Source organism: Epithele typhae, assembly GCF_022376455.1.
Source record: "Epithele typhae strain CBS 203.58 chromosome Unknown BXZ73scaffold_2, whole genome shotgun sequence".
Taxonomy (NCBI): domain Eukaryota; kingdom Fungi; phylum Basidiomycota; class Agaricomycetes; order Polyporales; family Epitheliaceae; genus Epithele; species Epithele typhae.
Window position 1 is genome coordinate 840,401 of NW_025954193.1, and position 26,028 is coordinate 866,428.

At 59.0% G+C, this 26,028-nt stretch overlaps 11 protein-coding genes across 11 annotated transcripts; 4 read left to right on the forward strand and 7 right to left on the reverse strand.

Annotated features, from left to right (window-relative positions):
* Positions 1–750: 750 nt before the first annotated feature.
* Positions 751–3,347, forward strand: BXZ73DRAFT_86736 (alpha/beta-hydrolase; the record flags this gene model as incomplete). Its single annotated transcript, XM_048024294.1, has 12 exons — positions 751–871; positions 949–1,150; positions 1,202–1,238; positions 1,293–1,389; positions 1,455–1,490; positions 1,540–1,571; positions 1,626–1,718; positions 1,772–1,885; positions 1,947–2,017; positions 2,073–2,383; positions 2,449–3,158; positions 3,240–3,347. 12 exons carry the CDS (start codon positions 751–753, stop codon positions 3,345–3,347), a joined length of 1,932 nt encoding a protein of 643 aa, XP_047883189.1.
* Positions 3,348–3,722: 375 nt separating this feature from the next.
* On the reverse strand, positions 3,723–6,015 carry BXZ73DRAFT_37936 (iron uptake cluster protein; the record flags this gene model as incomplete). The annotated part of the gene is made up of 7 exons (XM_048018100.1): positions 3,723–3,917; positions 4,050–4,109; positions 4,203–4,382; positions 4,548–4,700; positions 4,761–4,903; positions 4,953–5,057; positions 5,439–6,015. The coding sequence occupies 7 exons, from the start codon at positions 6,013–6,015 to the stop codon at positions 3,723–3,725; spliced, it is 1,413 nt and encodes a 470-aa protein (XP_047883190.1).
* Positions 6,016–8,184: 2,169 nt separating this feature from the next.
* BXZ73DRAFT_96192 (uncharacterized protein) lies at positions 8,185–8,673 on the reverse strand (the record flags this gene model as incomplete). The annotated part of the gene is made up of 1 exon (XM_048027005.1): positions 8,185–8,673. The coding sequence occupies one exon, from the start codon at positions 8,671–8,673 to the stop codon at positions 8,185–8,187; it is 489 nt and encodes a 162-aa protein (XP_047883191.1).
* Positions 8,674–9,821: 1,148 nt separating this feature from the next.
* BXZ73DRAFT_73387 (uncharacterized protein) lies at positions 9,822–10,454 on the reverse strand (the record flags this gene model as incomplete). The annotated part of the gene is made up of 2 exons (XM_048021891.1): positions 9,822–10,081; positions 10,142–10,454. The coding sequence occupies 2 exons, from the start codon at positions 10,452–10,454 to the stop codon at positions 9,822–9,824; spliced, it is 573 nt and encodes a 190-aa protein (XP_047883192.1).
* Positions 10,455–10,700: 246 nt separating this feature from the next.
* Positions 10,701–11,330, forward strand: BXZ73DRAFT_38005 (ACN9-domain-containing protein; the record flags this gene model as incomplete). The annotated part of the gene is made up of 4 exons (XM_048018108.1): positions 10,701–10,795; positions 10,850–10,929; positions 10,989–11,137; positions 11,199–11,330. 4 exons carry the CDS (start codon positions 10,701–10,703, stop codon positions 11,328–11,330), a joined length of 456 nt encoding a protein of 151 aa, XP_047883193.1.
* A 541-nt stretch (positions 11,331–11,871) lies between these two features.
* BXZ73DRAFT_37985 (Cyanase) lies at positions 11,872–12,585 on the forward strand (the record flags this gene model as incomplete). Its single annotated transcript, XM_048018104.1, has 5 exons — positions 11,872–11,956; positions 12,017–12,090; positions 12,146–12,298; positions 12,362–12,501; positions 12,555–12,585. 5 exons carry the CDS (start codon positions 11,872–11,874, stop codon positions 12,583–12,585), a joined length of 483 nt encoding a protein of 160 aa, XP_047883194.1.
* Positions 12,586–12,722: 137 nt separating this feature from the next.
* On the reverse strand, positions 12,723–14,464 carry BXZ73DRAFT_86740 (uncharacterized protein; the record flags this gene model as incomplete). Its single annotated transcript, XM_048024295.1, has 8 exons — positions 12,723–12,977; positions 13,033–13,187; positions 13,258–13,438; positions 13,519–13,661; positions 13,717–13,913; positions 13,979–14,015; positions 14,067–14,232; positions 14,297–14,464. The coding sequence occupies 8 exons, from the start codon at positions 14,462–14,464 to the stop codon at positions 12,723–12,725; spliced, it is 1,302 nt and encodes a 433-aa protein (XP_047883195.1).
* An 824-nt stretch (positions 14,465–15,288) lies between these two features.
* On the reverse strand, positions 15,289–17,533 carry BXZ73DRAFT_38098 (beta-tubulin 2; the record flags this gene model as incomplete). Its single annotated transcript, XM_048018122.1, has 16 exons — positions 15,289–15,364; positions 15,414–15,517; positions 15,575–15,803; positions 15,858–15,905; positions 15,959–16,047; positions 16,102–16,144; positions 16,193–16,392; positions 16,446–16,466; positions 16,519–16,569; positions 16,621–16,740; positions 16,793–16,830; positions 16,886–16,973; positions 17,032–17,133; positions 17,197–17,232; positions 17,295–17,363; positions 17,498–17,533. The coding sequence occupies 16 exons, from the start codon at positions 17,531–17,533 to the stop codon at positions 15,289–15,291; spliced, it is 1,350 nt and encodes a 449-aa protein (XP_047883196.1).
* A 1,249-nt stretch (positions 17,534–18,782) lies between these two features.
* On the reverse strand, positions 18,783–19,875 carry BXZ73DRAFT_39010 (uncharacterized protein; the record flags this gene model as incomplete). The annotated part of the gene is made up of 4 exons (XM_048018297.1): positions 18,783–18,971; positions 19,036–19,217; positions 19,273–19,294; positions 19,351–19,875. Coding segments are annotated over 4 exons (918 nt in total), but the record flags the coding sequence as incomplete, so codon positions are not given.
* Positions 19,876–22,764: 2,889 nt separating this feature from the next.
* On the forward strand, positions 22,765–24,188 carry BXZ73DRAFT_73392 (uncharacterized protein; the record flags this gene model as incomplete). Its single annotated transcript, XM_048021892.1, has 2 exons — positions 22,765–23,000; positions 23,057–24,188. The coding sequence occupies 2 exons, from the start codon at positions 22,765–22,767 to the stop codon at positions 24,186–24,188; spliced, it is 1,368 nt and encodes a 455-aa protein (XP_047883198.1).
* Positions 24,189–24,417: 229 nt separating this feature from the next.
* BXZ73DRAFT_96200 (uncharacterized protein) lies at positions 24,418–25,667 on the reverse strand (the record flags this gene model as incomplete). Its single annotated transcript, XM_048027006.1, has 5 exons — positions 24,418–24,526; positions 24,581–24,807; positions 24,863–25,044; positions 25,100–25,121; positions 25,182–25,667. 5 exons carry the CDS (start codon positions 25,665–25,667, stop codon positions 24,418–24,420), a joined length of 1,026 nt encoding a protein of 341 aa, XP_047883199.1.
* Between the last annotated feature and the right edge of the window lie 361 nt (positions 25,668–26,028).

A 26,028-nucleotide genomic window follows, 5' to 3' on the forward strand; every position in this document is an offset into this window, starting at 1 on the left:
CCGGCATTCTCCGGCCAACTTTCGCCGCCATCCTTGCACCTCTCTCTACAACCTCGACCGTCGCCCGAGTGGGACCACGCCCACGCGAAGTAATATTCGCCCGCATGGTGACCACCGCCAACGCGTTCCGATGATGTACTTTTTTGCTAGTTCCAAGCCCGCGAATACTGACAACGGCACGTTGAATCGCAATCTCGGCGACTACTGGTTGGTCATTATCGAATTTTCTTCAGACAGACGGTGCTGATGACAGTATTTTCGGATTGCAGCCCCAGAATGCCTGCACGCACGAGCACTTATCAGCGGGACCGTTACGGAACCGCCTCCGCCATCCTCGTGGCTGCGGCTCAAGAACCACTTCAAAGAGTGAACACCTGATCGTCAAGGTTCCATTCCTGGAAACCCAACCTGCGCACAAACACCCTCTTCCTGCTTGGCCCAGGACCAACCCCTACATCTTTTGGCTACTCCTCCAAAATTATGCCGAGCGACATTGTGGCAATGGGCCCGCTCCGTCATCTATCGCCATTGCTCGCAATCTTCGCCATCCGACACCCCCGTTGCACCATGCAAGCGCGGCTTCTCCGGCCATAAAGAACCACTTCCCGGTCACGATGCTTTCATTACGACATATTTGTCCCTCAGCATATGGTGAGCCGCCGTTCTCAGCTCCCGAGAGTTCAGCTGCTATATATGCCACGAAGTCATACTGCTTGGGAGTGCCTCGACTTCGAGGCAACGACCGCCACCATGCTCGTCCATGCCGTCTTGCTATCGCTCTGTGTGCTCGGACTCTGCTCCACCGTCCTGTCCCAGAGCATTCCGAACTCGTTCCCGCATGCCTGGCCTGGACAGCCGGAGGGCGACTTCAGTACAAAGTGGCAAGATTGCAAGTCTCATTTGCCTCTTCATGTTTGCAGGCTCCGCTCACGCCGCCTCCGCAATTAGATTTGGAAGTCACCGAAAAGCTTCCCAATATCACCGGCAGCCTCCCACGTAGCTTCGCGGGAAACATTAATGTGAACCGAGCGGGACATCCCAACAACACGCTCTTCTTCTGGGCGTTTGAGAAAGTGGGCGCCAATGGCTCGCTGACCGCCCCCGCGAGCCAAAACAACACAGACCCGTGGATTATATGGCTACAGGGGGGGTAAGTGATACTGACTCACGGCTTGAATGCATGTAGCTGACTGAGTACCAGCCCAGGGTCCTCTGGAATGATCGCTCTCACTACCGAGGTAAGCAGTTCAGCTGCTACTGATTGCCATGCGGCATACTGACACGTCGGCTAGAACGGTCCCATTCACGTTCAAGCAGACGGATCGTGGGTTCACAACAACTTCAGCTGGAATACTTTGGCGGACACGATCTGGATCGATCAACCTGTCGGTAAGTAACGCCGTTAGCAACGAATATAGGGCATGAACCGACTTCAATTGCCTTTTCGCCTACAGGCACTGGCTTCTCAACGTCCGACTCAACGGGGTACAGTACGTGCAAACATCGCAGTTATAGTCAGGGTCTTGACCCTTTCCCCAGTTCCTGACGAGGACCAGATGGGAGAAGACTTCGTGAGTGAGCCGTTCGCTGCTGACTGACCCCCACAAACCCAGATTTCCTTGTAGATTGGCTTCCTCTCGAACCTTGTCAAAATCTTCCCGAGTCTTGCCTCGCGTCCTCTGTTCCTAACCGGTGAAAGCTACGCCGGAACGTACATCGTATGGTTGCTTCGCACCATGTCCTCGTCTCAGCTCTAACTCCGCTCGTTCAGCCATACATCACGAAACACATCTTCCAAACTTCAAACCCACCGGTCAACCTCCGCAAGATTGCTATCGGCGACGGTTCGCTCGGATCCCAGGCGCTTGTGGAGCACGTTCCTGTGGTCGGTTGTCAGGTTCTTGTAGTACCGGAACCCCGCTCGCGCTGACCACATCCATCCACAGCTCAACGTCATCGAGACTTACCCGGCGCTCATCGGATATGATGAAGACGTCTTCAACTTCTTCCGCGAGCAGTGAGTCCCGACCTGCGGGACCACAACGTAGTCACCGCTGACGCAGCCACTGCAGGACACACCTCTGTGGGTTCGATCTGAATTTCACGTACCCACAAGAGGGCGGACACTTCCCAACGCTGGACCTCGTCCGGCCGACCGCCGAGTCTGCGCTCGCGAAGTCCGTGGAGACACGCACCCGCATCCTCCGGAGGGCCGCCGCGCTCGAGAAGAGGGACTTGGTGCGCCCGGCAGCGCAGGAGGCGGCGCGTGCGCAGTGGAAGCGCGATCTGTCTGGACGCGCAAACGGGACGATCGATCCCTTCTACGGCTGCTTCCTCCTCGACGAGCTGGAGGACTACGCGCTCAACTTCACGTTCCCGTGGTGTGAGTGGCCTTGCGTTCCCTTCGGCGGCGAGCGGGCACGCTGGCTGATAGGACACGCGCCGCAGCAAACGGTGGATTCGACGTCTACGACGTCCCGGACGGCACGAACCCCGAGCCGTTCAAGAACGCGTCCGCGTTCTTCAACTCCGCCGCCGGCCGCGCGGCGCTGCACGCGCCGACGTCCAAGGACTGGCTCCGGAACTTCAACTACCCCTTCGGCTCCACGCACAACCACTCCGCCGGGAACCAGTACGGCGACCCGTCCGTCGAGCCGGTCGCCTTCCTCTCCGCCCTCGCCGCGAACGCCTCCGCCGCGAACGTCTCGATCGTCTTCTACTCCGGCAACGACGACTCGCTCGTCCAGCACCGCGGCACCGAGGCCGTCATCCAGAACACGACCTTCGGCGGCGCGCAGGGCTTCGCCCGCGCGCCCGCGACGCCGTGGTTCGACGACGCGGGCGCGTTCGCCGGCGTCGTGCACCAGGAGCGCGGGCTCGCGTACGTGCTCTTCCAGGGCGCGGGCCACCTCGTGCCGATGTGGCGGCCCGCCCAGGCGCTCGTCTTCCTGCGCGAGTTCGTGCTCGGGGAGAACAGGAACGGGACGCTGGAGGCGGACGGGCGCGTCGTCGGCGGGGAGGACGCGGCGCTCGCGGGCGCGGTGCTCCCTGGGGGCGACGCGATCTTCTTCGGGTCGTCGGCCACGCAGGGGACGTCGACGGTCCCGGCGGCGACGCGGAGCGCGTGGGCGGCGTTCGTGTCGACCGCGACCGCGGCGGTCTCGTCCGGGTCGGAGTCGGCTGCTGCTGCTGCCACCTCGACCCCGCGCGCTGGTCCGTCGGTGTCTGCTGGTGCTCAGACGACTCCCACCGGAGCCACGAGTGGAGCACTGCAGGGGCGGTTTGCCGACACGGGTCTTGTGAGCGTGCTGATTGCTCTTCTGGTTTCTGCCGTGGTGCCAGTGTAGTCGGACGTGGACGGTCTATGTGGGAGGGGAAACGTAAAGACGGCCCGTAGATGAACTGTATCAGACACAGCTGTATTCTGTGCTCACATAGACACGACTGTAGCCGCACGCATGTCAGACGCAGACGCACCGCTTTACACTTCTCGTTCTCGACCTCCCGCAGCGACAGATCCTTCTCGTGCGGGGCGAAGTGATGGGCTCGTCTAGACAAGACTGTACGCATGTCACTCAGCGTGAAGTGGGAATCGCCAACACAATCAGGAGATAAAAACGCAAGCAGTCGATTCTACAGCTTCGGAGCTACAAAAGGACCAACGTCCCAACCGAACAAGTCTACGCTCCGATCCCTCCGATCTGCAAAGTACAACCACGAACTCACACCGTGACCTCCTTCGTCGTATACACCAGTCGTGGCACCGCGCCTGGGATCTCTTCGTCCGGACGGTCCGTGTCGAGGTCGCCGCGCTCGACCTCATACCCAAAGTAGCGCCACATAATGTGAATGTCGAGGTCGTCCTGTTCCTCATCGCGCGTGCCGATGACGCCCTGGTACTGGTAGACCGACTTCGTCTGAGGAAGGGTGCACAGTCAGCACAACGCACGCGAGTGAAGGACGCGGAAGAGCAGTAGGACAGGTCGGAATCCGACGGGGAGGGATCGTGTACCGAACGAAGGCACGAGTGGAGAGGAGAAAAGACTCACCAGACCGAGGGACACCTTGATCGCCGGCGCGCCCGGGGTGTACTTCTCCAGCTCGAGGTCCTCCTCCTCCGTCTTCTCCTCGTTCGCCTCGGCCTCCTCCTTCTCACCCTCCCCGTCCTGCCCGATCGATTCGGCATCTTCCCTCGACGCAACCTCCGGCTCAGCCTTCTGCTTGCGCTCGGCCTGCTTGATCAGCCGGATGACGTTCCGCGCCGCGACCTCGCCCTGGAAAAACGCATTGTGCCCCGCGTTCACCGCGCCGAACGCGTCCGCCGCGTCCCCGATCGCAAAGATGTGCGACGCGGCGATGCGGGTCCTCGCGTCCTCGACGACCTCGAGCTGCGCCTCCTCTGCTTGTGACGAGGTCTCGGAGGCATCGTCGGCGGTCGCGGGCTCGGACGTGGCGGTTGACGGAACGTCGGCGGGGGAGACCTCTGCCGACGAGGGTCCGGCAGAGGTGGAGGCCGTTGCGAGGGAGAGTGTGGAGAGGTCGGGGACAGCGGTCGGGAGTCCGGACTCGGGGACGGGCTCCGCGAGCTGGAGCGTGCGCCGGACGCGTGCGAGGCCCTTGTCGGGACCATCGGCGACGACAGATTGAGGGAAGGCGTCGCGGAGGAGCCACGTGTTGGGGGTCTGGCCGGTGCAGAGCAACTACAATCGCACGGGGATGAGCATGGGGATGGAGGTGAGCATACCGGCGAGGGCACTTACCACCAGCTCGGCCTGTACTTCGCGTCCGCTCTGTGTGCGGACGACGCGCTCGCCATTGCTGTGCTTGTTGTCGGCGAGCGAGGCGAGGTCGAGGCGGTCGCCGAGGATGGTGCAAACGTTCAGAGCCGAGAGGCTAGAGACGACTGTTCATTCCTTAGTACAACTTGTTGCACGAGAAAGGACCGTACTTACTCTCGCTGTGCATCGCCTCGTCAAACCTCGGTAGGAGGCGGTGACGAGAGTGCAGCAAGGTGACATTGGTAGCTGGATAGATCTCCGCAATGTCCGAGGCGAATTCTAGAGGGGACCAGGCGCAGTTAGCATCCCAGGAAATGCGTGGTAGAGATCCGGCCAGCCAGGTATGACGACAGTGACCCACCCCCACACCTATGATGACGTCCGCGCGGCCGGAAAAATGTGCGGTGGCCCAGGACTCCAGCCAGCCTCCACGACAGCCACTGCAGCAGCCTCAACTGAGTCTCAGTGTCATGGTACGCATATATGCGCACGACCTGCCCCCGGGCAATCTACTAGCCGCGGGCGCTAGGACACGGACACTGCGCGCGATCGAGCCACCACACGGCAGCGCGTATGTGGCGGTTCACCAACGCAGAGACCGCAGCGGAGGGCAGGGGGGAATGCGGGGATATTGCGCGAGAGGAAGGGAGGAGTACTCACGGATACCAAGAGCACCCCCACCAACAACCAGGACGGAAGCCGCGCGCGAGACGCGGCGTTGGAACTGTTTGAGGAAGGCGACCCCGCCCCCCTTCGTGCCGCGCGCGACGTCGAGTACCTCCGCCCGTTCCACATCCCCCGCGGCAGGGTCCCAGAGGTTGATGGGCGAGGGAAGGTGCGAGCCGAGGGCGTAGATGAGGTAGTCAAAGTGGAGCGTCCGGTCGGCCTCGGAAACGCCGTGCTCCGGGAACGCACGGTCAAGGGTGAGGGTGTGCGTCGCGAGCGACGTCACGGATGCGTGTAGCAGCACCGAGCGTGCGGGGTCCGTGTATGCGGGATGAACGAGGGGGCCGGGGGTGGAGCCGGTGCGCGGGGGTAGGAAGACGTTGTTGTAGGGGATGAAGGCCTTGTGCTCATGTCCGGGGAGGACGGCGTACCGGGGCAGGACGTAAAGATGGTTGATGTGCGAGTTGCGGTCGACGAGAACGACGCGCCAGCCGTGCGGGAGGCCCTGGGCCAGGAGAGTGGCAGCGCGGGCCCCGCCGTAGCTTCCACCGAGGATGGCGACGGTCTTCATGGTGTTCGTGCCAGAAGGTGTGCCGAGGGCGTAGGAGAGGGCCATGGCGCGGTACGTATTACGGAGGTCACGGTAGAGTAAGCGGGGAGAGGTCAGACGCGATCTCTCCCGGACAAGGCAGGAGGGGGCGTTATAAGGAACGCTGCCCAGCACACGGCTGGCGCGGGCAGGAGAGAGAGACACGCTCCAGCTCGAGCCCCGCCCCGCCCCTACGGCTCGTGGAAAATCTTATCAGATACCCACGTTCCGCGCTCATATCAGATAACCGCGCCCCCCATTGGCCCGCCGCCGCGATCAGGCGCCCATCCCTGTCCACGCCCCCTCCCTCCGCCCGCCGACTGGCCAGCCCCCAATGCAAGCAAGTTATCTGAGGTTATCTGGGCCCACTCCGCGCGCGCGCGAATCGGTGGGCCCTTGGCAACTCGACCGCAACCCGTTAGACACTGTCCGCGCCCGCGTGGGACGGTGCGGACGTGTCGCTCTCAGCCCGTCTGCGGTGTTACTACCAGCCCCCCGCCGGGCGCGGAGCATCCGAGTGGCGGAGTGGGAGGGCACCAACGCCGGAGTCTGTGCCAGCTGTCATCCTCCCGCGCCCCCTCGGCGGGCATTCTCAGCACCGACACCGAACGGGAACTCCGCACACGCCGTCGATTCTCTCCATTCGACCGCCTGGACACGAACCCATAACAGCGCAAGCGGATGTATAAGAGGGGCGGGAGAACGTGCGTCAGCCCAGCTGCCTTTCTGTCTCGCGCGGGCTGACGTGAAACCCACTCAGAATCGTGCTCGCACGCTATCTATCCTTGTCGCCACGACATATGCGGTGTTTCGACTTATGATCATGATGCAATATATGCTCTTCATAATGCGGATCGGGACCGAACGCGAGCGCATTACTTAAGCGGGTATAGGATGACCGCGGCGGTACACCATGGAAGGGTGAGTTCCGCAATGAGTGCATCATGGTTTGTATACGGCTCTGTACTTAACAAGTACTCCTTTCAAAGATCAGGACGCTGACGCATCACTGCATGATCTCCCATATCGCCACCAACCTCGCCTGAACACACGACGCTGCCAAGGACGGATGCGATTCTGCAGCACGCGCGGGGTCGGGGCATCTCCGGACCGTCCCGATTCGTGGGTACCTCCCCGATGCCTACTGGTCCTCCCAGTGTCCAAGCTGGGCAGGGCCGCGCGCCGTCGCCCGCTACGCTCCTGCACCAAGAATCGGCGTCGTGGACTGGGCAGCCACGCCCTCGGGTTTGCCTCCGCCATGTTAGACGCCTGGGCACTTCGGGCGCTTCATGTGATCGCCTAGTGATCACGCAGTCCCGTCGGCGACGGACCTTCCGTGGAGAACAGGGTATTAAGTACGGCGTAATTGAAGACCTCTTGGTAGCGTGCAGAGAGAGACTGTCACCGAACAGCATCCCGCCGTGACCAACGCGAATCATGCGTCTCCGAGAGCTTCTTCCTGCCGACCGCTGATATGACGCCAACTCTATTGTACAGAGTGAACATAGGTGAGGGCGAGAGATCGTGAGAGCGTGAGCGTACAGCTCCGCGAGTCGAGAAAAGAGAAAGAAAATCGACGCGCCGCGAGGAGGGCGAACGCGAAGAGAGGTAGACCCAGTGAACGCGCAGCGCGCGAGGTGGATGATGACGAGGAAATAGACACGGTCGTGCGCATTGGCGCGGGCTAGATGCTTGAGATACGAAGGTGAGGGCAAAGACGAGGCCGTTGAGGTGACGCCATGCATAACGTGACAACCCTATGCGCCTGCGCATTCGCATATTACCTGGATCCACTGGAGGTTCTTCTGGTCATTGGTGTCACACTTGTTCGCGACTCGCCGACGGACCTGCACGGAGAGTTAGCGAAGGACCTATCGGACTTTCTGGACTGTCACATCGACCTATACTCGGTCTATGTGCTCCCATTATATCACTCAGATCTCGCGATGTAGTACACGTTGCGAACCCCCAGCAAGCTGAAGCACAGTGTACACAACAAGTCCTTTCGCCTCTTCCATGTCCACTCCGTTCTTCTCTTTCACGATCGCCGTTTCCGCCGTCGGCCGTTGGACCTCGCAGAAAGGGGCTGCTCAATCAACAGAGTCAGCCATCACGACCGTTTGCCCCATCCGAAACACACTCACCGCGCGCTCACGTTACGAGCGCGAAGTCGCTGAACGGCCCCCCGCTGATCACGTTGAGGCACGTGTTCACGGCTGGGATCTTCACGAAGCTGTGGCACCCCGACGGGCCCACGAACACCCCGAACGGCAGGCCCTCGTTGCTCGGCTGGGCGATCCCCACGCTCACGAACGGGATCGTGCGGAGGCATATGTTCACGGGGGTCGCCAGCAGGTCGTACAACACGCAGTTCGCGCAGTTCAACGACAGGCAGACGAGCAGCGTCGGGGGGAAGATCGGCTCCCCGAGGTCGGTGGACGGGCCCTGGAAGGAGTCCGAGGGGAGCGTGCCGTTTTCCGCGCTCGTGGGGAGGGGCGCGAGGGAGGAGGTGAAGTCGAGCCTCGGGAAGGAGGCTGCGGCCGTCAATTCCGAGGCGGAGGCGTCCGAGGCGGAGGCGTCGATGGGGTTGGCGTGGGCGTAGGCCACAAGGGCTGCGGCAACGAGGGTGAAGGAGAACATTGCTGGTGGGATGTATGAGGCAAGAGCTTTAGAGAGCAGGTAATACATTGCGTCTCACTGGCGTTCGTCGTGGTTTGGGCCTTTATGGCTCTCTTTGAACGCCGTGTTCCAGTAGTTTCCGCCATACGAACACCGTCTCCATTGCGATGTCAGCTCCACTTAACCCTAACAGACTAGTCATCGGACAGCAAGGGTCAAAATGCACTGTGACGGATAGGCCGAGCATATGAGAGCTGCGAAGCTTCATCCTGCAGAGAGACGGTGGCGGGCACAGTCGCCCGTGAAGAGGGTGTTATCCGAGTAGTCAGCAAGCCAGGATACTTGAGACTACGGCTGCTCAAAGCAGCGAGATATCTAGTGTTCTGCGCGAGCAAAACGAAGGGAATGTGAGTATATGCGTAAGCAATAATTTACATTATGCCTACTTGGGCACAAGGGGGTGACGACGACACAAACATTGGATAGGTGAGTGCCAAACGGGCAGGGGGAGGCCACAAGAGAGGACCCCGCGTGGACGGCCAGCGAACCCGTTGACCGCCTAAGGTTCGTATCGACCCGTGCAATGCATACGCAAAATCGATGCCTAAAACGGACGGCTAGGAGGCTCGGAATGAAGAAGTGATGACGGAGTAATAGTGTATCTACCTAGATATACACTGGCAGGATGTTCATCGTCACGGTCTTCGTTCCCGGGGAGGGTGTCGATGTACGACGCGATGAGGTCGATGAACGTCCAGAGGAGCCCGTGTGTCCTCACGCCAAAGCTTTGATAAATCCGCACAAGGCCCTTCAAGATAGACTTCGGGTTGTTCAAGTCAGGCCCTGCTGATCGTCAGAGACAGACGGGTGTGGGAGGGTGAGGAACGGGCTTACCTCGAACCAGTCAATGAAAAGTCTCGAAAACGGGGATCGCCATATCCCGGCGGCATCCCAGTCCAAGCCTCTGTTGCACAAACATGGCTGGGAATGAGTCGAAGGGGCGGGGGGCATAGCGCCGAGTATGGATGACAGTACGCGGTGCGAGGCCAAAAATCTACCCTGTTGGGGGAAGGGGGGATCGACTTTGTTCGATGTAGCTGTGTTCTGTACTCACGTAGATGCGACTTGAGTTCTGCCTGTGACTAGCAGGAACCCCGGTCATCCGCTTTTCATGCGTCTTCGTCAAACGAGAGTAGTTTCTTGTCCTGCTTCTTTGACTTCTTCTTGCCACCCTTCGAGGATTCTGGTTTGACCGCTTCATCACGCCCATCGCCCACCGCTTTGCGTTTGGTGCCCTTGCCCTTCGCACCTCCAGAAGAGAATGACAGGCCCTGCGTTATAGCGTTGGTCGCATCCTTCTGCTTCGGCTTTTCTTCCTTGGTCTTCTCGTCCTTTTCATCGTGTTCAGGCAGCGGAGGCAATCCCTTGGCTGAAAGCCAGAGTCCCCGCCTCAGTCGGCATCCAGAACGTATGTCAGACGCAGACACACCTTTACGCTTCTCATTCTCGACCTCCCGCCGCGAGAGATGCTTCCCTTCCTTCAGAACCACAATCTGTGGCGTCTCGTCCCCGTCGTCTTCGTCCGCACTCCCCTGCTCGTCGTCTGGGCGTGTCGGGATGGCCGGTCGGCGGGGAATCGGAGGGCGTCCAGAACCGTCGTCCTCGAACTCGTCGTCGTCGTATTTATCATCACCTCGCCCGCCGCCTCCCAGTCCCTTCATTCGTGCCAGGAAGGCGGGCACCTTGGCCTGGTAGGACAACCTCGACGACAGCTGTGCCCGCGTGGGTTCCGCCTTCGACATTTCGAGCAATGAGATCGCTGGTCAGCTGAGTTAAGGCTCAAGAATCGCAAGATGTCGCTGGCAGATGATCGAGTTGGGCAACAGCTGTGTGCGTGAGGGCGTGGTTGAGGAGTAAACAGGGAACACAGCGAGCGCCCAGTCTTCCTCTGGCCGACCTTCTGCACCGTGTTGGCCTCGTTCCCCTCGGTTCTTCCGCTGGTCCCGCAGGCGCATACACGAGCTTAATTCCTTTTACATCCCATCAAGATGTTGCGAACCAGTGCAGTACGCCTTGCAGAGTCTGTCTCAAAGCAGCCTCTAAACTTGCGAGAAGCGAGTGCCATGCTCCTACCCCCGCTGCCGTGCGTACCGTCCATGCCTTATATGTACCGCTGTCTGATTTTATGCGCCTGCAGACTGTACCGTAGGTTACTTCGCGCTCACAGACACCTTCCTTACGAGATGCGCTCCCTCGGGGACGACTATGTGAAGGCTGGTCAGTGCCTTGGTTGTCCTCGCCCACCCGCACTCCTCTGACACGTTGGACACCGGTAGAGTTCCGGAGACACAGGACGACCGACAACAAAGTACACATCATCGGTTTTCTGTCGCAGTGGAAGGTGTACCTTGACCAATTACCCGCGGGTCCGGACGGAGCCAAGGCGTTCAAAGGCAAGCCGCTCGACCCCACTACTCTCGAGAAGGTACTACCCCACCAGTCAGTGTAAGCTTCCCGGCCTTTCTGACGTGGTACGCACTGCACAGATGTCCGGCGAGCAACTGGGTCAATTGTATGAGGTTATGCACGCTACTAAGGGTGTCTGGAAACCTGTTCCCCCGGAGCAAGACGGAACGAGCAACTCATCGCGTGCCCCGGGTCCGATCGGGCTGTCTTAGACGCGTTCTGGAGTTACATTCGGAACATGGTAAGTTCTATGCTTTTACGCAAGGCTCGTGTTCCAGGAATAGAGGACCTGACGCTGTTGGTAGCTGCTGTATTGTTTCCGACTATTGCAATTTCATACCACCACTCTTCTGTGCGTTTCACCGACCAGCCATCGAGTCAATGAGCGGGAGTGTACGGAGGGCCTGCAAGCTTTACGGCCGGGCGGAGGACCCGTAGATGTGTCAGCCTTCCCCGTGAGTCTGCCTCTGCGGGAGCTAGGGGATGTCCGGGGCCCGCAGTCGACGTCGGGCCTCTCTCCCGCCTGTCCGCATGCTTCCCACCCCTCCCGTGCACGTCCGCTCTGTGTTCCCTCACGTACATAGGGGTTTCCCGCCCGACTCACGTGTGCGCGGGTACCTGCATTCCCGTAGCGCGGATAATGTGAACGGCTTGAGCGTCACATGGGAGGTATATAAACCCAAGATCTCTCACCGCCCTCTGCCAGTTTCTCATCATCTGCCTCCTTCACCGTTGCCTTCATTCATCCCAGTCATGTCGAAGATCAACGCCACCAGCGAGCCATTTCCCGACCTCCCATCGGTCTGTGTCCAGCTTTTGGAAGGAAAGGCCAAAAAGGGTACGCTTGTCTCGCTTGCCTCAATATTGGTCCAAGGAGGCTAATGATTACGAATCATAGGTATGACCTTCGCCCAGATCGGTGAGGTCATCAATCACGATGAAGCATGGGTCGCAGCGCTCTTCTACGGCCAGGTCAGTATCTCAACATCCTTTTCAAAGCATCCCTCTTATCACTCGCATCGTCCAGGCAAAAGCCACTCAGGAAGAACTGCTCAAGCTGAGCGAGCTTTTGGACATCCCGGAGCACAGTTTGCTTTCTGAGATGGGTGAGAACTGGTTCCCGCGCCGCGGCCTCGGCCCCGTGCCGCCTCAGGACCCTCTGCTCTACCGTCTCTTCGAGGTGAGTCTTCTCGTGAATCGTATCAGTGTAGAGCAGAAATACTAACAAACTTATGCTACCAAGGGTGTTCTCGTTTACGGCACACCTATCAAGGCCCTCATCCACGAGAAGTTCGGTGACGGCATCATGTCCATGATTGACTGCAAGGTCTCCGTCGACAAGAAGCCGGATCCCAAGGGAGACCGTGTCGTTCTCACGTTCGAGTGCGTATCCGCGTGCCCGTGTGCGTCCAACAACTAATGTCTCCCTCATACAGTGGGAAGTTCCTCCCTTACCTGCGCTGGTGACGTGCTGGCGGGTCTGCGGTGCACCGAAGAAGTGAACGCCAAGAACTGTTGTACATTAGACAATACATCACCCGTAACCCCCAGCTCACATGTCTGTCTACGTACGCGCGCGAAAGACCTCTACAACGGCGCATCTATCAAGCGACCGAGATCGCAAAACCCATCGCGCGCTTGCCCACAGGGTCTTGAATATCGTCTTCCTTGCCCACCCCGATGCAGTCGCCCTCGCCCTTGTTCCTCGGGAAGTCCGGGGGCGCAACGCCAGTGAGGAAGCTCTCCTTCTGCTTCTGGACGTACGCCGCGTTGATGGCAGTGTGCGGCATCGCGGGGATGTACATGACCGTCGAGTCCTCCTTGCCTGCGTGCTCCTTCTCGACGGCATGGATAACGTCCTGAACGTCTGTGCGGTCAGCTGAGGTCAATGCGACGAGACGGTGGGACACGAACGCAGTGCCAGAAGACCATGTCGCCCGGGTACACCTTCGGCACGGACACCATCGTCTCGTCGAGCTTCAGGTGCGGGTGCGTCTTCGTGTCCGGGCGCGGGCCGATGAACGCCTTCTCGAACGAGTAGATCCCGTGGAACTCGGGGTCCTCGAGGTCTGGTGCGCCGCGGATCGGTATCTCGTCGGTATCCCGGCCATTCGTAGAACACAAGCAGCAGCCACTCACCGAACTTCCAGTCCGCCGGGTCGTACGACTCCGCGCTGCACCCCTCCTTGGGCGTGAAGAACGGGCGGATGATTATGTACGCGTTCGAGAGCATCACGTTCGGGAACACCTGCAGCGTGCCCTCGCCCGGCGCAGTCTCGCTCAGCGCGAGCCAGCCCTGGTACGTCCGGAACACGGTCGCCTTCGAGCCCTCGGTCAACATTCAGCGCCCGGAGAGCGCGCATGAAACCCGTGCGGCTCCAGCGCAAACACTGGGCTCACCTGATTCGGGCGCTTGTAGAGCGAGCTCCGGGCGTGGATCCGGTTCTCGAGGTCGTATGGGTCGTGCGCGCGCCAGTTTCCGGTGAGGATGTCCTCGAAGCAGCCACGGAAGAACTTGTCCTCCCAGCGCTCGATGCCGCCGCCTGTTTCGCGTGCTGAGTTGGTCGAAAGAGGAGGGAGGGCGCGAGGTGGACGTACCGTCGACGTGGGGCGGGTGCGCGTCCCACTGCACGCCGGGGTGCCGGATCCGGAAGCGGTCGGCGTACATGAGCGGCGTGTTGAGGTCGACGTCGTCCAGCTTCTGCTCCGTCTTGGGGTGGTACATGGTGTTCAGCCACGTCGCCACACTGAGCACGTTCGGATGCGAGCGTGCGCGGATCTGCGCCTTTGTCCAGCTGAAATGGGGATAAGACTGAGGTGAGCGCCGACATCCACCAGTAAGCACGGCGGGTATACCCACTAGAGCTGGAAGAACTGCTTGTCGGCCTCAGGCATACCTGCATCGGATCAGACGAGCTTTTATGGTGCAAAGCATCGCAGGGACTCACCATCGACCGGGTTCTTCGAAACGTAGTCGCGAAGCCACGCCTGCCACGTCCTCGCCTCCTCGTCGTTCACGACGTCGTGGATGACAACGCAGCCCTTGCGCCGGATTTCCGCGACGCGCTCGGGCGTCAGGTTGCCCAGTTCGCCGAAGCCAACCTCGGGCACGCCCTGCGCAACGTCGACGTGAGCCAACATTTCACGCGTGTGTCAGAGCATGCGGCCGTAGACAAACCTGCGACCCCTGGCTTGCGATCTCCTTCGTGGTCTTCTCGAGCTCGACGAGGATCTCGCCCCACGCCCTTGTGACGCCCGCCTCGAAGTCGGGGTAGCTTGCCGCGATCTCCTTCTTGAGGTCCGCCATGCGTGGGGGACACGGACCAAACTGGGGCGGTTGTGCCATTGTGGGCTGCGTTCGTGAGGGGCAGAGAAAGTGAGCGCGCAGCCGTTGTGCGGTGTGGAGGCCCGCTGGGCTCTCGCCCTCCCTCGCTTATAAGTCTGCGCGCACACCCGCGCACCCCGCGCGCCCGCAGCCCATTGTGCGCCTTCCGACGCCAGATGGATTCCGAATCTGTGCCCACCGAAGTCAGGATCCGTATTATCTCACACGCGGTGCAGTTAGTGCCGTCACACGACTACCCCTGCAGCAGGCGCAGAGGATCATGGGGGCATCGTCGCCGCTGCTAAAATTCTCATGCAGGGAGCCGTTGCTCACCGGAGCACGACGAAAACATATCACGATAAGGTGACTGGGCTTTTGAGTTGCCTTCTGGATGCCTCGCGCCTGGATGCAGCTGACCTCGAGGGTACCTTCTTCAGACTTCCTGCCCTCCGGGAAAACCTCGGTGTTGGCACCTAGACCCTGCGCACTGGCTCTCCGGAAAAACTTCGGTGTCAGCACCTAGACCCCGGTCAGTAACCGATAAGCGCCAATGGAGCAACTATGACACTCACATCGACGTCCCAGGAACCCTGTAAGGGCCTGCAACAGCATGGCGATGTGTATCAAGGGTGCTGTAGCATCATACTTACGGACCAGTGGCTACCTTACCAAACTAGAAGCCAAGATAATCGCAGTCAGGCAACGATGAAGAGTGATTCCATGTAGAGCTGATGGATTAGCAATCTAAAAGCGTTTAAACGTACAAGCGGAGACATGATACGGGTAACATGGTGCGCGCAAAGAAGAGGATCCTCAGAAGGGTAGAAATATCACCTAGCCTCCTGTTATTCCTCTGCCTCGCCTTCGTACTCCGCATTCTCGTCTTCCGCCAGAGCTTCTTGGTACTGCTGGTACTCGGCACTAAACAAGAGGTTAAACCAGTCCCGCTTGGTTCAAGGAGTAGTCTCACATGAGATCTTGGGTATTGCTCTCGGCTTCCGAGAACTCCATGGCGTCCATGCCCTCGCCTGTGTACCAGTGCAGGAAAGCACCACGCTTGTACATAGCAGAGAACTGGGATATAACACGAACGTCAGACTGACTAGAAAATAAACATTCGCGTCCGCATACCTGAGCAAGGTTGCGCTTAAAGACCTCCTGGACAGCAGTTGAGTTTGCAAGGCAAGTCGCTGCGGAAGCATGTCCCACGGGCGGAACAGAGCAAAGAGACACTGATACGTTATCAGGGATCCACTCAACGAACTGTGACGCGTTCTTCCGCTGTAGATCGAGAATAGACTGCTCTACTTCTTGGGATGAAATATTGCCTCGGAAGATTGTAGCGGCGGTAAGGTAGCGACTGTGAGACTGACGTCAGTGATACACTTCCTGCGCGACACGTACCAGAGCTCACCCAAAGCGAGGGTCGCACGCCGTCAAGAGGTTAGCACGGTCAAACACACTAGCAAGAAGATCAGTTCCGACGGCATTTCCAGGCCGCCCATCTCTGCTTACGCGTTCGTCAAGTCCTTGACGTTCCAGCGGTGGAATGCCTTCGACTTGGGGTCAAAGAGTGGGGCATAGCTGGGCATGAGGAAGTGGAGCTACAGATTCTGTGAGATCCCCGAGGCGTACTGGATGAAAGACGAAGAGCTTACACGAGGGAAGGGGATGAGGTTCAGCGCAAGCTTGCGGAGATCACTGCGAGATGTCAGCACTATGCCGACATGACCGAAACAAGAGACTCACCCGTTCAGCTGGCCGGGGAAGCGGAGGCTCGTAGTGACACCGCACATGACTTGCGACACGATGCTATTAAGATCGTCAAAGGACGGCTGTTTCACTTTCAGCGTTCGTTGCGTCATGTCGTACAGGGCCTCGTTGTCAATGCAGATCGTCATGTCGCTGTTTTCCACGAGTTGGTGGACCGACAAAAGAGCATTATACGGCTTGAAGCAGATAGGTAAACGTGGCGAGCTAGAGAAAGATCAAAGTAGCATACCTCGACAACCGTCTCGGAGACCTAATAATCTCCTCAGCACAACAGTGGAGGCTCGAAAGTCCCGCGAACGTACCTTAGGCGAGGGCATGATAGAGTACGTGGCGAGCATCCTGTCGGGGAATTCCTGTAGTATGCGCATCAGGGGGCAGAGCACACATATAGAGAATCACACAACTTCTCGGAATTTGGAAAGTATCAGTGACCCGAGGCCGGAGCCTGTCCCACCCCCAAGAGACTGGATGATCTGGAAGCCTTGAAGCATGTCGCAGTTCTCGGCCTGCCGGCGGACGACTTCCTGGAGGCGGTATGTTGGTGACAGCATTAGAAGAAAAGGCTAGTCCACATACCAAGATGTTATCCATGAGCTCCGCGCCCTCCGTGTAAACTGCCGGGCATGGTCGTTATTTGGTCCAGAACCGCAGCTCATCCCAAAGGCTTACATCCTTTCGCCCAGTTGTTTCCCGCTCCGTTGTTCCCCGTCACGAACGTGTCGGGGCGATACAGGTGGCCCAAAGGCCCCGATCTGACCTAGAGAGATCGCCCTCGCGTCGGTATGTAGTAATGCTCGGAAAATGAATCCACTCACGCGATTGCACACACCCTCCTCCAGATCAATCTGAACGCTCCGCGGGACATACTTGCTGGCCGAGATGCCAGGGTGCTCTATCTCGGTGAAGAACACATTCGCCTATCAGGTGCGCAACCCGTCTTCAGCAAACGTCGCGCGGGGGCAATCCCAACTGGGACATACCCTCGCGATTTGTAGAGGGTCTTTCCCTTGGAAGTGCTGCGTCCATCGACATGGATCAGCTCGACGCCCGCCGACGTGCAAACGACGCGTTTACGCACCCCTTCGTCATCAAGGCCGTGCTCCGCAAGGAGCATACGCCAAAAGCTCTCTCCGACTTGATTTCCAGCCTGCACCGCGCCACCACGCGCCGTCAATCTCCAGCTTCCCACATGCACGCAGCGCGTCCGCGAACCAACGTACCTGACCGGCCTTGAGTGGCAAGGGATGTAGTATAAGCTCAAGTCGCGGAGGGCGGAGGCACGCTGCGCACCTGGACGTTGATGATCTCACGCCCCATGACGGATCTCTGTGTTGGGCTTGAAGGCGAGGGTGTACGGGTTCGTGGAGGACGACGCGTCGGCGGGGTATATGCTGCTGGCAGCGGCGGGGAACGGAACGGGCGGGTGGGCTGCAGACAAGCTGAGGCAGGGTCAAGGGCGAGGCCTCGGGAACGTTTTATGAGATGACGTCCGATCGAGACTGAGGCGCGCCGAGGCTCGGGAATATCCCCGACCCGGAGAGCCGGACCCAGCTCCCTCGTTCGGGTCTTTCCCCAGACCATTCTACTTCTCCCCAAGTACGTGGCTCAGGTCGCCACAGTCGATGTGCAACGCGCATTCGCGTGTTGGGCGGAGCGTAAGGGTATCGAATAAAACATGACGGTGCTGAAGGCTACAGGTAAAGCTACATCGGGGGCCAACGATACAATGTGTTATCTACAGGGATGATATGGTCCACAGCTCAAGAAAACATCCACAGCCGGCTGCGGGTCTTGAACTCCCTCATGTGCTGCTTGTGCGCGGTACTGGCTTTCGTCACGACGGGCTGCTGCTCCTGCGCAGCATCGGTCGCGGGAACGGACGGAACCGCACGCCTCTTGAACATCCTGCTGTTCGGCAAGGGGTGCTCACGCTTGCTGACGGATGCACTGAAGGGAAGGCCAAGTCAATGAAATGATTGGAGTCACGAATGGCGGAAATGACTCACCCGCTAGCGGTGGCATCACGCGCCGCAAGTGCGGCTATCCGAGACTGCACGACATGGAGGTTGGCTCGTCGTGCCGGGGAGGTCGTAGAGCTGGTTTGTACGTTGATGTTGTTGGATATCGTGGAGGCGGAACTGGCAGTGGAGGTCCCATTGATTCCATGGAGGATTATGGTTGCGCCTGCGCTGAAGGAGCTGGCGGAGGCGGAGGCGCTTGACTGGGAAGACGCGGTGGCCGATGATGCAGAGCTGACTCCGGTTGACGCCACAAAGGACGAGAATATCGAGGAAGGGGTGGAAGATGTGGAGGCGGAACCGGTGGACTGCGCCAAGGCTGATGAGACACCGGTAGGAGCGGTGGTCACTGTGACTAGCACAGTGCTGACTACCACCGAGGTGGAAACAGTCACTGAAACCGAGGCCGGTCCGCCGAAAGATGAGGAAGATTGAACGTTGCTACTGGAGCTGGACGAGCTTGGTGCTGCACTCGAAGATGGGGTGCTGCTCGCGGACAAGGTAGAGCTAACAACTGAGGACGACCCAGTCGAGTACGATCCGTAGTAAGAGGACTGCCGAGCAGTGGTAGACACAGAGGCTGCCCCGTCAAGGTTGGGAGTAGGGACGAAAGTCGAGTTTGCGCTGGGAGTGGGAAGACCTTGAGGGTACGAATCTTGGAAGATGTCGACCTGCGCGCCATCCTTGAAGTTGTACAGATCGGTGTAGAAGGGCGGAGCGTAGGTCCCTTCGAACATCTGAGGAGGACAGGATAATGGATAAGCGTCATGAATTAAACACGGATAATGCAGAGAAACTGACGTTGTTGCGCTCAGCCTGGAACCAGTAGAAGGGCTGCTTGGCGCCGTAGGTGCAGTTGCCTGGCGCAGCGTCGGGCTTACCATACTCGGGGTCGGCGCCGCAACGACGAGGTACTTGCGGCTTAGCGAGGGCAACATTGGAAGTGGAGCCGGTAACATTGCACTTGAAACCGTTCATGTAGTCTGCGCATAAGATCGTAAGTGAGCAAATCTAACTGAGATGGGGTACGGGACATACTCTGTTCTCCTCCGCTGTCGATCTGGAAAACAATCAAATTAGGATGTTTGCCGTAGGCAAGAGGTCGGACAGACGTACAGCATGGATCCAGAAGAACGCGCAGTGGCATCCGCCTGGCGGGCAAGCGGGCATCCGCTCCGGGACCTGGAAGTCCGTGAAGCGATTCCAGACGCAGGTATGGTTGACGCTGAACACTGTGAAATCTTCAGGCTGAATCTTGGACACGTCGCTCTCATACGCGATGGCCAGCGCACAGCCCTTGAGGTCGTCGAAGTTGCTTGCGTGCATCGCGGTCGTCGGGTCGAAGATGCCGCCGGGGCCAGGGCAAGGGTTGTCGCCAACGCGGACATCGCCTCCGGGAGACGAGGCGAAGAAGGAAGTCGCGCCCTTGTCGCACGCGAGCTCGGTTGTGGCGGGCTTGCCGGCGGGGAGCTCGAAGTAGTCGCCCTCGTTGGGTGGGAAGTCGAGGTGACCATGGAACCACCACTGGTCGAAGGTGTAGTCCGTGAGGGGGGCCACGGGGCGGTTATCGTAGTTGAAGGCCGGATGAGGGTTGGTGACGTTGAAGCCATACATGCTAGGGTGGAATAGGGCTATGTCCATATAGATAAGTATGTGAAACACCAGGAGAAGAAAGTATAATACTTGCCTATATGCGCTGATGCCAAGGGCAAGGCTGCTGCAAGTGAGAGGAGAGCGGGAATCATGACGATCGTCGGGTACGTCTAGGATTCTAATTGCGATGGCGGTTCGTAAAACGGCAAGTCGAGGAAGCTAAGAGTTTCGCGTATGAATGGCCCAGCCTTGGAAGGTCTAGAGAGTCGCAATCTGTGAGAGCCTGTCTCAGAGGGAAGAGCCGGGACGAGGGGGAGAGGAAATCGAGCAAGTCGATGAGAGGACATGGTGGGGGTCGCCGGGCGAGCTGATATACGTCGTCGCTTAAGGGAAGAATAAGTGGGCTAAAAACAGGCAGGTATTGTCCTGCTTGTCTACGTACAGGCGTGCCTGGCCTCGAGACAATAGCGGGGATTAAGCGCGAGAGAATGGATACAGCGAATTTGCAGCGAATGAACCGCCACAGACATGCTGGGGACATCTGGGTTTCCGGACACCGTGATACAGGTGTACTTCAGCTGTGTGCATGTTGTGTGTCGTCTGAAGGTTACAGCCCTTTGCAATGAAACGTGGAATCACTCACGCGAGATCATTTGTTTGTCCCGCACAAACAAAGCCTGAAAAGGCAGGCCGGCAACGTGCGGCGTGACGTCGCAGTCACGCAGCGGGCGTCGCCCACGCGAACGCAGACTAGCGCTGGCGAAGATCCAACGCAACAGAACGCAACAGGACGACTCGAGGGCGATTGTGGGTGCAGGCGAAGCCGAGAGGAGACGGATTGAGCCCACTATGCACGCGGATATGGCGAGGAAGTGAGCTGGATAGGCCAGACAAGTGGAGTAGTACCCACACAGCACGTGTACAAAAAGAGATTGTACTGGTGCCAAGATACGCGCACATACTACTGCGAGACAGAATACTATGCAGCCATGACACGTGGAAACCAGCAGGAGGGGTTCGGGAGAGCGTGTATATGAGTGGGCACTAGGTAGCAAGTCTGCCGACCAAGACAGGGAGAACTAAGAACGGCGGCGAGGGCGGTGGTTACAGGAACAGGAACGAAACAGAAAATGGACCAGATAATATCTGAAAACGCATGGGGACAGCTACGGGGGATGCTCACGAGAGAAGGAGGGCGTCATACCACGGGTGGTGGTGCTCAGGTGCACACGGTGTAAACCACGAAAGCCACGCCCGGAGGGCACCGCGGCGAGTTCGCGTGCGTCGCGCCTCGACAGGTAGGCCTCCGCGGTGATCCTGTTGCACTTACAAGCGGGTTGCGATAGGTTTGGGAGGCGGAACGGCTCACGGATGTCGGGGATGACTCTGCTGGCGCTAGCTTGATCACGGGCGCTGGTCTCATGCGTCTGCCGGTGACACGTGTGTATCACCACCTAAAGACATTCACCAAGAGTCAGAGGTGTGGTGAAGTATGGCATGAGCGCAAGTGGCAGATATCTGCCAGAGAGCGTGCGGGCCCCATCGTCCAGTCTCTGCCTGTGACTGAGATGTCACGCCGCACGTTGCCGGCCTGCCTTTTCAGGCTTTGTTTGTGCGGGACAAACAAATGATCTCGCGTGAGTGATTCCACGTTTCATTGCAAAGGGCTGTACTAGTCCGACCCCAGTGATGAGAAATGCCCCCAGTGTTGAGAAATCTGGTCTGGCGGTCTCGTCCCTCGTCCGATAATGTTGAAAATTCACACGCTGGTAGGAACATGTTCTCACTTTCGTTTTCAAAAAGAACGACGTCGTTCCGTGCAGAAACAAGCACGATCTTTCGCAAACATCTCTCAAATGAGAAAAGTCGAAGATTTGATACCCGTCGGCTACGATCCCATGACCAGCGCTTAGGTTGAAGCTGCGTGAGGGGTATTGGATGAAGCGTGGCTGCCCCAATTCGAATTCTCCGGCACGATATCTGTGGGAGGGAGGCGAAAACGCACTTTGGGTCAGTTCAAGCGTGACTTCGGCCACAGAACGTGAGTGAATTTCAGTCTCCGACGTTGTCGTTGGGGAGGATGCTGTCATCCCTGGACGTATCTGACAGCCTAGCCGAGCGGAGTTGATGTCGGCTGCGTGACCCGCACCGTGACTAAGCCTCGGCGAAATTTCTCAACTCTAGGGTCCGCGGCCGGGTCGTCCACTGGGGGCGCAATACGTACCAGTTTCCTTTGAAACTTTGCACACTGATTTCTTATGACACTGCCAATATGTGTACGAAATCCGAAGACTATCGCAACAGAGATGGTCGAGACTCTCATGGTTTGATCTTGCGGGCGCTCCCATTTCTCAACTCTGGGGTCATGCTAGTAGGAGTCGAACGTCGAGGGCACAGCAGGGAATAGACGCTGAACCCGACGGGCGTCTAATGGGCGTACAAAGCGATGCAAACATAACTTCGCTACGTAAGCGTTCTCCGGCGGTAGAGCGGACCGGCGCGGGCGGCAAGGGGCGGCACGAGCTTCCCGCACGGCAGACTGCGGAAGCGCCGTTTGGTTCCGCGCACCGGGCGCTTCCTCCTCTTCATTCACGCACGCACGGCCCGCAGGACGCAACCGCACGCTCAGAATTGCGCCCACCATCCGGCTAGCAGAAAACGGGAGAGGGGCACCACATCCGCAAACCCCGCGATAGAACCGCGCATCGGAAGTCTGTTCTAGAATGTACCAGCCCTATTCTCAGCGCGGAAGGCGGCACCATCCTCGGAGTCTTGCTCTGAGAGGGTCAACGTCCGGCTTCAGGTGCGCAGCAACGCGGAGCGGGCCTCCAGTATAAAACCAGGTCCTACCATCATCCCACAACTCACTCACTTCCCACTCGACCACTCAACAACTTACTTAACTTCACTTCATATCTCATCCAGTATTACTTGACCATGACTCAATACGTCACTCTCTCTTCACCCATTCTCGGCCTCGGCCTCACTCTGCATTCTAACTCCGTCGAAAAGCACTTCACATCCAGTGAGGAGAGTTTCAACAACCTATTTCTCGATGGACGGTCTGTCGACTCGTACTCCTCGGAGGACAATTTCGCTATTTCCTCCGACTTCCTACCCAGCTCAGGGGAAGAATCTGAGATCAGTGTCGAAGACCCCTTACCTTGGACAACGTAAGTAATTAATCCTTCTCTACAATCCCAAGTCACTAATTACACTGGTGATATAGCTCTGTTTTTCACTCCCAATCCCGGGAAACCTCGAGCTCAAGCTCGTCTCGCAGCCCACCCAAGATCCAAAATTCGGATTTGGAGTACTACAGCGATGCGGAAAATGTCCGCGAGTCTGACAGACCCTACCGCATCCGTGCCGTTCATCACTCGCGCAAGCACCACCCCGCCCACAGGCCCACTGAGGCGAAAAAGCGCCAATCATCTAACAACATCGACATCTTCGTTCTCAGCACTTCTACCGCCGCCGCCACCCCCGCACCGTCTCAACCGCCCTCCTCTAGCCGCCCTTTGTCTTCAATCCTATCCCCGCGCTCGCGGGCCACCGAGCGCTGGGTCCAAATGCTGCACTCGAACGATGAGCTTGATATCGTCGTAGAGGAGGACGAAGAAGACGCGGACGCAAACGCGTACGAGCCCGCGCTCCAACGCTCTACCTCGCACGTCTCCGACACCGGCCCCAACGGTGACCGCCAGTGCTCAGCGTGCGCGCACCAGCCGATCCACTACCTGCAGGAGCGGCTCCCCGCCCGCGTTGCGATACTACCCGCGACCACCGAGGCCGAGCTCGAGCATATCCGCCGCAACTTCGAGGAAACCGGCGAGGTGCCCGATCCGGAGACGTTCACCCGCCCCACGTTCATCACCGCGCACGGCTCCGTGCACGAGATCCCCCGCTCGCCTGCGCCTGCGCCCGCACTCGCACTCGCACCCGCACCCGCACCCTCTTGCGAAGTCGAGTCCAAGGCTGAACAGGGCAACCGCGACGTCCCCGAAGGCGACCGTCCCGACTCGCGCGGCGGGTACTCGGCCTCGGGCCCGCGCCTGAGCCCGGAGACCATCCACCTCGCGAGCCCCAACTTCCGCGAGCAACACGTCGCGCTCGGCCTGGGGTTGGGGCCCTTCCAGTTTCACCTCGACCCGACGCTCGACCCGTTCTTCGCGGGGGTTGCTGTCGCCGCCGCCGCCGCGAACGCGGTGCCCCCGTTCATGAACTCGCGCCGCCGGACGGACAGCTTCGAGTCGATCGACCTCGGGGAGGCCCCGCGCCGCACGTGGGTGCCGCCCACCCCTCACCTCCCCGCGTGGCCGTCGGTGGAGGTGTTCTCGCGGAGGCCCTTCCGTCAGTGATCCGCCGTAGAGTTCCATTTCGGATAGATGCGATATTAGATTCTACCTCCGCTCCAGTTCTCGCTTTTTACGGACAGTAACGGACATTGACTGTCGGTTCTATGTATTTATACGATATTTATAGCGTACATACACCTCACAAACTATCCACCGTCATCTAATGTACGAGTCGCACAACCAAGAATACACAACTTTGGTGCTCTACTAGTCGGCGGCGCAGACCAGGCGATCAAAAGGGATGCCAAAGACTGAATCCTTTTTGCTTCCTGTCCTGAGCGTCCACTCCAAATATGGTGAGCAGGGACTGCTTCGTATCTGCCTGAGAACTGTGCAGCTTGCTGCGATATACGTAAGTCTTGACAGCAGCACATCACATAAACATCTCAGCTCACCAGACCGGGCACCTTCCGGGAACGCTGACCGGAGTTTGGTCTGTCGGAGTCGAGGGCGCCTCAGACGTCGCGGTAGCCTGGGCCTGACGCGGCGTCGGAATCGCGGTCTGGTCGGGACTCGGAACCGGGACCTCGTCGTACGAACCCTCGAAGATGTCGTCTTGCGCGCCGTCTTTGAAGTTGTACAGATCGAGGTAGAACGGCGGCGCGTACGTGTCCTCGAACATCTATTCAAACCACGTTAGGAGAGATCCACCACCCTAGCCGGCCCTCGACACGCACGTTGTTGCGTTCCGCCTGGAACCAGTAGAACGGCTGCTTTGCACCGTAGGTACAGTTTCCCAAGTCCGCGTCCGGCTTGCCGTGCTCCGGGTCGGCGCCACAGCGCCGCGGAACCTGGGGCTTTGCGAGCGCCACTTCGGACGTTGCGCCGGTGACATTGCACTTGAACCCGGTCATGTAGTCTGTGAACGTGATGAACCACCGTATCGCTGGAAGCTCCGCAGCAGCACTACGCACTCTGTTCTCCCCCGCTCTTCTCCTAGGAGACATGAGAAGGCATAAGCCGCGCCCGAACCTCTGCCAGCGAAGCGCCACGCACCGAGTGGATCCAAAACCACGCGCAGTGGCACCCGCCCTCGGGGCACGGCGGCATGCGCGCGGGGACGCTGAAGTCCGTGAGCTGCGTCCAGACGCAGGTCTGGTTGATGCTGAAGACGGTGAAGTCCTCCGGCTGTATCTTGCTCACGTCGCTTTCGTACGCAATCGCGAGCGCGCAGCCCTTGAGGTCGTCGAACCCGAGCGTGTGCATCGCTCCGCTGGGGAATTCGTCGCCCGGGCAGGGGTTGCTGCCCTGGCGGATGTCGGTGTGCCCCTCGGACGAGTTCCAGTAGGAGGTGATTCCCTTGTTGCACGCGAGTTCGGTTGTGGCGGCACGCCCGGCAGGGAGCTCGAAGTAGTCGCCCTCATTCGGCGGGTAGTCGAGATGGCCGTGGAACCACCACTGGTCGAAGGTGTAGTCCACGAGGGGCGCGACGGGGCGGTTGTCGTACGGGAAGGTCTCCATGGTGACGTTGAAGCCGTACATGCTTGGGTGCCATATTGCTATCAAAGTTGTTAGTCTACAATGTACGAAATATTCACGCTGGTGAGACATACATATATGGGCCGAGACGCCGATGGAAGCCGCTGCTAACGAGAGAAGCGAAGTGAAAAGCATCAGCCCAGATGTTGGAGATGGAGGAAATCTGAAAGGAGTGTCAGTCTTTACTTTCCCTTCCCCTCAGTCTGCCACTGCCCAGACGCAGCCATTGTTCGGCGAGGGAAGGGCGTGGCGACAGTCACGATTGTCAACAGGCGCCATCTTATCGCCGACGGCCGTGCATTGTTCTCAGAGGCATAGGCTACTGCATACGAACGTCGCGTGGTCGCCCGCTCTAGAGCCAGGT